Source organism: Etheostoma spectabile, chromosome 7 (genome assembly GCF_008692095.1).
Source record: "Etheostoma spectabile isolate EspeVRDwgs_2016 chromosome 7, UIUC_Espe_1.0, whole genome shotgun sequence".
Classification (NCBI taxonomy): Eukaryota; Metazoa; Chordata; class Actinopteri; order Perciformes; family Percidae; genus Etheostoma; species Etheostoma spectabile.
The window spans coordinates 3,382,570-3,393,448 of NC_045739.1; the positions used below are offsets into that span (position 1 = coordinate 3,382,570).

Sequence of the window (10,879 nt, forward strand, 5' to 3'; positions counted from 1 at the left end):
AATAAAATATTCACTTCCTTCTGACACTTAAAAGCGATTAACAAAATTAAAAGGACTAGTTTGACATTTTGGGGGGGACAAACGTTTGCTTCTCACCAAGACTCAGCTGAGAAGATCTATACCACTCACATGTACGAGAGTGGGATCAAACCTCATCTAACGGCAAGAAAGCAAATAAGCATGTCTTTCAAATGTTCCATAGTTTGAAGAATGGGTGTCCTTTTTAGAATCCAAACATCACACCAAAAACAATACATCTCAAACGAGTGATAAAGACAAAAATAAAATCACTATTAAGAACAATAAAGTAGAGCGATGTTATGTTATGTTATAGGCAGGAGTGCATCGTTTAGTAGGCAGTCTTTACAATTGAAATGAAACATCAAGTACAATGAATGAACGAGCTCCAGAGTTCATGTTCCTCCTACTGTATGTCCAGCATATCTTCGGTTCCTCCTCGACTCATTCTCTTCGGCTCAGCCGAGCCCCGTCATCATATGGGGTTGACGAACTGGTAGACCAGTCTGCGCGATACGTCGGGCTTTCGAATGATGCCTTTCTTGTAGTACTGGCGAATGGAGCGACTCAGTTTGTCATAGTTCATAGCCGGCCGGTTCTTCCTCATGCCCCATAGCCTGGCCACGAGAGCCGAGTCTTCTATTTTGAAAATTCCTTTGGACAGAAGAAAGGAAATGTAGTCAGTTTGGATTTTGAAGTGAACAATGGATATGAGCTTCTTTTTTTTTACTTTCTTGCAGAGTAAGATGAGAAGACCAATACCACTCTTGCATACAGGCGAGGTATTGATCTTCCCATTGAACGCTTGGCAAGAAAACAAAGCATATTTTCCCAAGTTTTCTCTTTTTTAAAGTAACTTTAATTTCCCAATATTTAGTATTTATGACCAGTATATAAAAAGGTAATATACTTTTATAAGACACTATAATGTGGAATCCCCCTACCTTTCTCTTTGTTGAGCCAGCGGATGCAGCAGCTGTAGCTGTGAGGCTTGAGGAGCAGCTCTCGGAGGAACTGCCACAGGTGGATGGGCTGGCTGGGGTAGCTCCGCACCACATCTGACCAGGAATTATCACCAGCTACTGATGATGTACGAGAGATTACAGAAACCAGATGTCACTTCTTCAAACCATTGTCTTAGTTAGTTCAATTAAAATCTAATTTGACCCTTCCATTTTCTTTGGGTAAAATTTGACCCCTTTCCAAAATGTTCCTATAGCAGAAATTTGTTTTTTTTTCTTACACAAAATACCCCAAAAAAGTAATGTGGATGGTTCCCAACAACGCTCCTCACAAGTTAAATACATAAGCAGTTCACTACATTCATTGAAAAAAAAAACAATTGGTAAAAGAACTTTTAAAAAAAAGTGTAAAAAAAGAGAGAAATATGTCAATAAAAGTGACAAAAATGTGAACAAATGTCAAATAAAGTGACAAAAATGTCAAAAGATGTCAAAAAAGTTACAAATGTAAAAAAGAAAAAGCTTTGAAAATTTCAAGCAGCTCAGAAAAAGTCAACAAACGTTACAAAATCATGGGGGGGGGGGGGGGGAGAGAGCCACTAAAGGGTCAAAAAAGACGACCATAACCTCAATAAAAGGTTTTTCATTTTCAATTTTGACTCAGAAAAACAAAAATTTCCAGGTTGGCGGGAAGACAACACGAGGGTTAAAAATAAGAGCTTACCAGATTTGCTGTGGTCTGGTGGGCAGCGCTCCTTCATCGCTGCAGCTGAAGGAGCAGACGAAGAAGATGTAGCAGTTTACACACACATTCTTACATTTGCAAGTCACACTGCATTTGCTTCACAATCGGCCTTTCTCAATTTGCATAACATCAGAGTTGGTGTAGGATCGTTTCCCTGTTGTCCCTGTTGTCCTTACCAGATCTCCAGATGTCCAGATGAGCATACAGCATGTCTCCAAACTGTGAGGAGCGTTGTCTGAAGTCGGCCTCCGTCATGGAGCACAGATCCCTCCCGCTCAGCTCCTGAAACATGGTGCTGACCTGCGGCAGCTTGTGCAGGTGCTCGGTCCACAGGAGCCACTTCTGAACGTGCACACAGCTCCAGTCCATGGGGTCTGAAGAGGTTAAATAATAACTTATAATAAATGATTTTCACCAATAAAAACATCACAACGTCAGTGCAATAGGTCACTAACAGAATCCACAGTTTGACCCATACTAAGGAGTAGAAATCCAGATATCTCCCCCTCTGTTGCTTCAATTTTGGCCATTATTTTAATTTTGGCCGTTACATTTTTACATTTAAGTCAGTTATTCTAAAATGATCCGTTATGGTTAGTACAAACATTTTGTAGGCTTATTGCACTTTTATATTAATGGTCCATTAAATAGACCCAGAAGAAGGGGGGGGGGGGAAGCATTTGACAATTTGAGATAAATGTTAATCTGTCATTCAACCGAACCAAAAGGTTATATTATAAGCAATATGAGGACATTTGTAAAGGTCCATTAAACAAACCACAACACAAAAACCAAACCTAAAACTGCGGTTTAAAGATTCAAGTTAGGGTTTTGTCATTTTAAAGGACAACATGACTGTTTTTTCTTGTAAAAAGCCAGTCTAACGGTCCCAGGGTACTAACCAGCCCAGGGAAACATTTAGGCTCGCAAACACATAACACATAAAGTCTGCATTACAAATCAAATTGAAATTTGTAGTCACATACCGGACCAGCTTGACTCTTATTAGGGACAACAAGATCTTTCATGCTGCTTTAATTCTCACCATTAAAAAAAGAAAACACTTAACACACAACTCTCTTTAGCAATAATATAAGATAACACTAAATTGCTGGCTTAATCTGTCAAATTGAATACAATTTCAAATGATGAGCCCCTATGAATATGTTTCATACTTTGATATGTAAGCAGCATGAAGCGTATCAAAAAGATATAATCACACACACTGATTTTAAGGTTCCAGATAAAGACTCAGAGTTCATTAGAAGTGAAGATGATCGTCCGTCAACAGAGAAGTAACAGCTGTGTCAACAAGTGGTAGCTTTTGAAGATTAATTTCATCAGACTACAACGTCTGCCAACACGCTCTACAGAAGGTTTGTCTATTCAAATGTCTCTCATTGATGATGATAATAATAACACCAGTAATAAGACATCAACCAGTTGGGTCCTACCTGGCGCAATGTTCAGCAGTTTGCAAGCCGTGTCGACATCCTTCAGGACCTCCCCCACCACCATGGTCTGGACCTGCTCCAGACTGCGCTCCTCCACCTGACCCTCCATCCCAGAGGGGGGGTCCTGGGGTTGCCCGAGCTTGGCTTGGTTCGGCTCCGGAGTCCTGGAGGGAGGAGCGGCTGGAGCCGGGGCCTCCGTCATCCTCAGCACCCAGGGGCTCTCCTCTAGGGCTAATATGTCGTAGCAGGGGAGGTAGACCCCCGGCCAGCTGAGCTCGGGCAGCCCCAACAAGCCGCGGGGGGGTTTGACGTCGTCCGCCTTGTCCAGCCAGGCCATGGTTTGTGTGTGGGTGTGGCTGATGTAGAGAGGTGAGTGTGCAGTGTGTTCACAGCCTGGACTCCCCATGCTCATGGTTGTTTAACACTGGAAGAAGAAAGTAGTTTTTTTTGTTGTTGTGGATTTTCAAATGTACACCCTGCCTGACATTTTCAACACCGGCATTAGATGAGATGAGATGAGATTCAACTTTATTGTCATTACACATGTACAGGTACATTGCAACGAAATGCAGTTTTGAGAGAGTTTAGGTGGTGCTTCAGGGCCGCAGCCATTTAAAGCGCCGCCACACACACTCTGAAAAGGATTTATGCAGACAGCAACATAATGATATACAATACAGAGTTATTATAGAGTAAACAGAGTTGCATTGATGCTAACATACCCAAATGCTCAATATTGAAACAGTAGCTATCCTAAAGTAAACTTGACATTTGTTTTACGGTATTGACTTTGCTGGGACGTTGAAATAAGGGATCTGTCATTCCAGCTTTGCAAACTGGAGCAATTGTGATGTTTAAATTCATCAAAACAATTGCTTGTTTTTTTATTTCTGTTACTCAAAAATTCAGTTTTTTTAATCCAGCATCTGTCCAAATTTATTTCAGATGTCCACATGCATTTATGTTTGGAAACATCCAGGTCCCTCAGGTTCGTCTTGTGTGAAATTCTGACCTCATACCTTGCATAATTTTCGACACCATTCAACAGTATCAGAGAGCTATCTACTCCACCTTTACATGCCGATAAAGAAAGGGAGAAGGAGGCATTGTTTGAAACTCCAACCATAAGTAAATGTGTCATTTTGACTGTAATTCCAAAATGCATGTGATTGTGGGAAAGGAGGTGTTACCATGCCAATGTGACACCCAGTGCTTTTTTTTTTTTAGAAATATCAGGTGATTAATTGCTAAATAAAAGCTTGATAGAACAGAGCATAAAGGGTGGGACACATATGATATGTGGATAAAGGAGAAGTAGCTGGAGCGTATTCATCATGGTGTGAGTAAGAGAACAGCTCACCGGGCTGGGAGTGGTGCTGTGTGCCACTGTTTGATCTGACAAAATGATACCCCCGTTTCAATTTCAAGTGCTATACTTGTGTATCTATTTAATACATAATGCTCCTTTCATCCACTGCTACTCTCGACAGAACATATGTGACATTACAAACAAAAACCAAAATGCATCCACAGTACCAGCGTCTGTTCCATCAGATTGGGATCATTATGCCTAATGGTATTTACGGGCGACCTTTAGGTAAATATTGAGCGTGAAGTACTGCACTGACGGAGTGATTGATCCGGTGGAGCAAGGGGCTGCTTTTGGAGCTTTGTTAACAAAAGAGAGTTCAAAAATAACAAATGAAGTTATTTGAGAAGATTGAAATAGTGGAATACTTGTCAAAGAAAAAAAAAACGTCTGTGTAAACAAAGAGCATGGTATGAATACTGTATCTGGCCACTTGTCTCTACTATTATATCTTCGCCTGCAGGTATTGGCAGTTTAAAAGTTTAGCAGTGGTAAAAAAACAAAAAAAAACTTGCTCTTCTACATTCTCTCTCTCTCTCTCTCTCTCTCTCTCTCTCTCTCTCTCTCAATTCCAGTCAATTCAAAGTGGCTTTATTTGCAGAAATGTTTCTATAACAATGTTGCCAAAGCATCCAAATACAATTGGTCCAAATATTATATATAAACTTATATTATATAAATATTATATAAATATTATATAATATAAATTATATAAATATAATAAATATAAACAGAACACAATGAACCCTCATTGTGTTCTGTCCGAATATATATGAAGATTAAGGAATCTCTCTCTCTCTCTCTCTCCCTCCCCCTCCCTCCCTCCCCCTCTCTCCCAAGTCTATTATTTGTAGACTGATATTTGGAGCTGTATACACCTCGTTAGATAGCTGCCAAACTGATACGAGAGGCGATATGAAAGGCTTTGGTCATTCATGGCTGCATTCCACTGTTCTTTGGACAAAAGGTGTTTGACAACACACCTTTATGAGCTGTTCTGTGTCTGTTCAGCTAAAGGTCTACTCTGTCTGTGTGCGTATGTGTGTGTGTGTTAAAGTGTTAAATGTGTGTGTAATAACACAAAGGGTGACAGTTAAAAAGAGAGCAAGAGAGAACAAGTCATTCAAATTGCTAAAAAAACATAAAAAAACATAAAGGAACACAATTGAGCTTCTATCTTCATGCAAAACACTGATTCACTGAATCAGCGTTACCTTTTTGTTCTCTTACAACAGCATGATTACTGTCATTCATCTAATTATGAATATGCACAAATTAGGTGCATCCCAATTTGAAATACGTCCCTTTAAAGACATCATTATGAAGTCGTTGGAGCCCTAGCACTGGTAATGGAAGCATTGGTAGCAGAATAGTCAGCTGTAGTCATAATAACTGTATACAGTTACACATTAGTTAGTGCATTAGTACATTAGCGGTATAACAGTAGTAGCATGGTCCACAGTGCACATAGAGGTGGGATAGTAAAAGTAATAGTAAAAGTAAAAGTAATAGTAATAGTAATAGTAATAGTAATAGTAATAGAAGAAGGGATTGCAGTAAAGATCGGGGTAAAAGGAAGTAAAGTGTCTCAAGCGTTGTACTTGCATTTTTGTTTTATACTCTTTAATATTGAATTTTATAGTTACTATAGTGACAATAATTACGATAAGTTACTAGAGTTACTTTGCATACTACTGGATCAAAATAAAAAAATTAAATAATAATAGATATAAAAAATGATGTGTAATTATAAAAAAACATGTAATCATCTCATAACATATGAGCCAATCTCCTAGACCAGGGGTCTTCAACTAAAAGAGAGATGAAACAAGGACCCCCTCCACTCCATATATTATACAAAATTAAGTTGCATATTAAAATGGGCCTACAATAACATGTAGGGCAGCCTAAAGCCTTTATACACATAGCTTTTTGGGGAATAGAATACTAAGCTATTAAAGTAATAATTGTTGGCATGATTTTATAAATCATGTTTTCATGTAAAAGAAATACATGGCACAGTGAATACACGGCACAGGATGAGCTGTGTCTGTGTGTGGCGACCTTAGTGACCTCTACACCAACAGACCTATAGGCCAGTAACCCTAGCAAGAATGGGTTGTTTCTCCACTTATAGGCTGATTTATAATATGTTGGATTCATGTAAAGACATTAATGAACAACAGTTTGTTGGCCACCTGCAGTAATTCTGAGGACCCACCCCCCACCCCCCACACCCACCCCCACCTCAAGGGGTCACGGACCCTGTTGAAGATCTCTATTCTGGAATTAACAACCCAAATGTATATAATAGTAAAAACTAAATACATTTTTGAACATCCTGCACCAACCCATACAGCCTTTCTTAATATTACATTGTTATATCTGTGTATGTTTTATTTGCTTCTGTGTTTAAGGTTTGTTTATTTTACATTCTTGTTTTTATGTATGCACCATTAACCAAGGCAAATTCCTACTAAGTGCTACTTACCTGGCGGTAAACCAGTAAACCAATAATGTGCTACAGGATATGTTGTGTATTTTTAAATGAAGGAAAACTTTGAAAGCAGGACTTTTATTCGCAGTGGTTCTTTTTTAAATACGTCTTTTTTTCCCAGCAGACATTTGACTTACTATAGTAACTAATAACATTGATCCTGGTCCCAGTAAACCATGACAGTATGACCGTGAGCCAGCATGCTCAACACGAGGACCCTGAAAGCAGCGAAATGGAACTCAGCCATCATTCATGTTATTATTTACACTCGTGCTTTGATAATTGTGACATGTCAACATGTCTGCTGTAAAATATAAAAAAGGTATTTCTTTTATTTAATGCGTATTTGTGCAGGGACATAATCCAGGGACCTAGTGAGCTTTCTATTCCTGCGCCCAGACAGTAAAACACATTTTTTTGAAATGACACAAACTATTTGAAAATAATCCTACAATAACATCCTGTGTCAAATCCTGCTCAACACTACCTGGGTATGTATGAAAAATTAAATTGTATTTCAACCATTATACCATCTTATTAGTCTGTGCTGTATTAACGCCATCCTCCTGAGAGAATGATGTAGTTTATTTCATATTTTTATTATTGCTTGCTACTGCTTTGTATGACTGACAGGTGTCGGAGTCGTTTGAGCGTGTCCTGATGCTTGCTTGGCTTCTTATGCTAACTGGAGCTACTGTTGATGTGTAATTTCTGCTAGTGTCCTGTTGCTTTCTGCAGCTACACATGGCATACCAAAGAAAGAAAAAAGCGTATATTTCTGAACTAGCTGTATGTATGGTGTCTTTTTGATTACTATGGATATCTTTGAACCTGTATTACTGTTTTTGTTGTAGTTGTTGTTGCGTCTTCCTGCCATGGTCTAAAATCATCTTACCAAAATACTCTGGTTGAAAATGAGCCGACTGGGAAACACTGGCACATTTACAGAAATGTTGATTGATGTGTGTTGTCCTTTATAAATAAAAATACAAATACAAATACAACACAATTACAAGCGCTAGATTCATTTATGATTGCATGACTGCTCCCACTTTAAAAACTGTTTCAACTGAAGTTTGAAATGATTCCAGTCATGATCCATTTTAAGTTCTGCGGGTTCCACATTTTGAACCCCAAATTAGGATTTAGGAAAGGGCCCCTCGCAGTTCCCCAAAGTATGTGAATACTTCCTCCACTGTTGCATGTGTACCAAAGTGGTAGCAGTGTCAGTAGCAGGTACTATCATGTGGTAGTAGGTAGTAATACTGGTAGTTAGGTAGCAGTAATAGCTTAGTATTATTAGAGTTATTTTTGAGACTTATTGTGAGATGCTGTCTTACCTTGTCAGTGTTGGATTCAGGATAGAGTTTCCACTGTTCCGCTGTCTGAGTGTGGACTAAAGTCAAGGTCCTGTGGAGACTGTATCTGTTCCGCCCTCAGGCGAGGATGTGCTGTGTGTATCGCTCACAGCTGGATCCCTTCTGTCCACTCCAACTATCAACACACCTTGTTTAATTCCCGGTCCAAGCAGCAGTAGCAGTAACAGTTTGACGTATTCGGGACACGGTGCCTTCATGACATATCAATTCTGAAAGAAAGGGTGTGTCCCAATGAGGGAGGTTGCTCCTAGTACCTACTTAATAATGACCTGGGGCAGAATGGCAGTACTCACAGAGAGTTCCTTCAGTAAACAATTCTGTTTGTCTCCCCCGCCTGGGGAGAAGCCGTGTGAGGGAACCTTTTTTTTTTACTAGCATTTCAAGAATGGCAGTTTTTAAGGATGATAATCCAACTTTTTGAACATAAAAATATTGACTATCCAATCTGATCCAAGTAGAAAACGTGCAGCACTCTGTGTGAAAGGTGAGGAATAATGCATTATTATTTTGGGATCAATGTACAGCTCAGGCCCAGTAGAAATGTATACATGAAGAACTGGGAAACTCACTGCAGAACAAGTGAAATCCCTCTTTATTAGTTGTTACACTCAACTAAGACTCAACTTGTTCCACTGTTAGAGGACCAGCACACTGTTAATACTAATTATCCCAAACCTTTTTCCAATCAATTGCCACCGGGCCTTTTAGGACTACACGTATAGGACCGTGATAATTAGATGAAAAGTGACATATAATGGCTACTTTCTGTCATGCTTTTTCAGAAACAACTGTAAGAGAGATATCTTTCTTATGGATAGAGGATCTAATATCTGGTTGTGTGGATAGTGGGTGTTTTTCAAGAGGCTTGATAGGTGGGGGGGGGGGGGAGGAGGGGGGGTCAGAGTTGTCTTGAAAGTTTGAAAACTAGTATCGGAAAACTCAAATAAGTGGTAGACACGAGGGAGGACAAGAGAGCAAAAGAGAAAGCAAGACTGTGTAAATGTTTGATTAAACTAAACAGTGGTGTGTGTGCAGTGGTGTTGAAATATTCTAAAGAAGTACTGCATGTGTGTGCACTCACATAAATCTCCTTTAAAGGCCTTCTTTGAAATAGAACTGCAGTTTTAGCAACCTGCACCCAACCTGTACCCTAGCCTTGGGTTGTTGAAGTTAAAAAAAAAAAAGAGTTCATCCATAAGGTGCTATTGTTTGAAAATTTACATCAGCTATTTTTTTTTTAGTCAGTTGGATCTTTACAGAGAGTCATTCAGCAGCCAATCTTACCTTTACACTGACACACTAGACCCTATAGATGGTGAGGCCCCTTGGATCAGCTGCTTTTAACCAGTAAACCTCCAGGCTACCATTTAATCACTTGGCACATCTACTGGCCACGATCGGTCTCGTTCAGGTTGTACTTTCGAACCACAGTTACTGTTCTTATCACTCTCATTACACAGTATTTTGAGTGCTCGCTGACTCCAGACACCAATGCACTGGTCTTGATTTGGCCGTGTTGCAAATTCTAACTCAGCAGCACACAGTGTCTGTGTGTTGTTCTGCGGTGCTTCACTGTTTGGAGGGAAGCCACTGAATACAGAAACTTGGCTCTGTCTTTTGAAGAACAATATTGAGCAAGAGCGCTTTATGTCAATAATGATTTTTATAACAGATTAGTGTGGCTGGGTTGGCTCAGTGGGTAGAGCAGGCGCACATACACTTTGAGGATTAGGCCTCAACGCAGAGGTCCAGCGTTTGAATCTGACCTGTGATGATTTCCTGCATGTTGTCCCCTTTTTTCTCACCTAGCTGTCCTGATAAAGGCAGAAAAGCCCAAAAATGTATATCAAAAAAGTAATAACGGAGTAGTGTCTTGTTTGATGCTTTTAAAAATGAAAATGAAAATAATTTTTACTAGAATTACTATGCTTAAAAGGCCCCTGTAAATCCATAAGACTGACCAAGCCCCAGTGCAAATGAATTGGGATTCACAACACATTTTATAAAACTACTGCATGCCAGTGGGCAAAAACTTATTTCCACTTAAAACTCTATCACATGAGATTGTAATTTGCAAGATTCAAACGTTAACAAAACTGACAGTGGACTACATGGGATGGCATGTGTTATTTGGAACTAGTAGAGATTAAAAAAAAAAGAAAACACGTGGTGAAAATACGGTGGTCAAAACTGTGTAAAATCATTTTTTAAGCTTGGAAATGGAAATTGTTTCTGCAGAACCAACATGACACAAAGCCCCAAACTTTGGTTTTCAGTGATAATTTAATCATACAAACATTCTTCAAACACACACAGGGAGGAGGGGGGAAATTGTCATCTGTTTGTTTCTCACTCTCATAAATGTGCTGCTCTATGAGTCTTAATGCCAACTGATTCATTCTGCAATCTGGCCGGTGGAAACCTCCGAGAGATATTACACTAAGAACAAAACACA

General features: G+C 39.4%; 1 protein-coding gene across 1 annotated transcript; it reads right to left on the bottom strand.

Annotated features, from left to right (window-relative positions):
- Positions 1–19: 19 nt before the first annotated feature.
- On the bottom strand, positions 20–8,624 carry LOC116692272 (SAM pointed domain-containing Ets transcription factor). The gene is made up of 6 exons (XM_032520431.1): positions 8,386–8,624; positions 3,180–3,603; positions 1,902–2,099; positions 1,705–1,749; positions 963–1,100; positions 20–672 (listed from the first exon to the last, which is right to left on the bottom strand). Exons 2-6 carry the CDS (start codon positions 3,589–3,591, stop codon positions 494–496), a joined length of 972 nt encoding a protein of 323 aa, XP_032376322.1. The 5' UTR covers positions 3,592–3,603; positions 8,386–8,624; the 3' UTR covers positions 20–493.
- Positions 8,625–10,879: the final 2,255 nt, after the last annotated feature.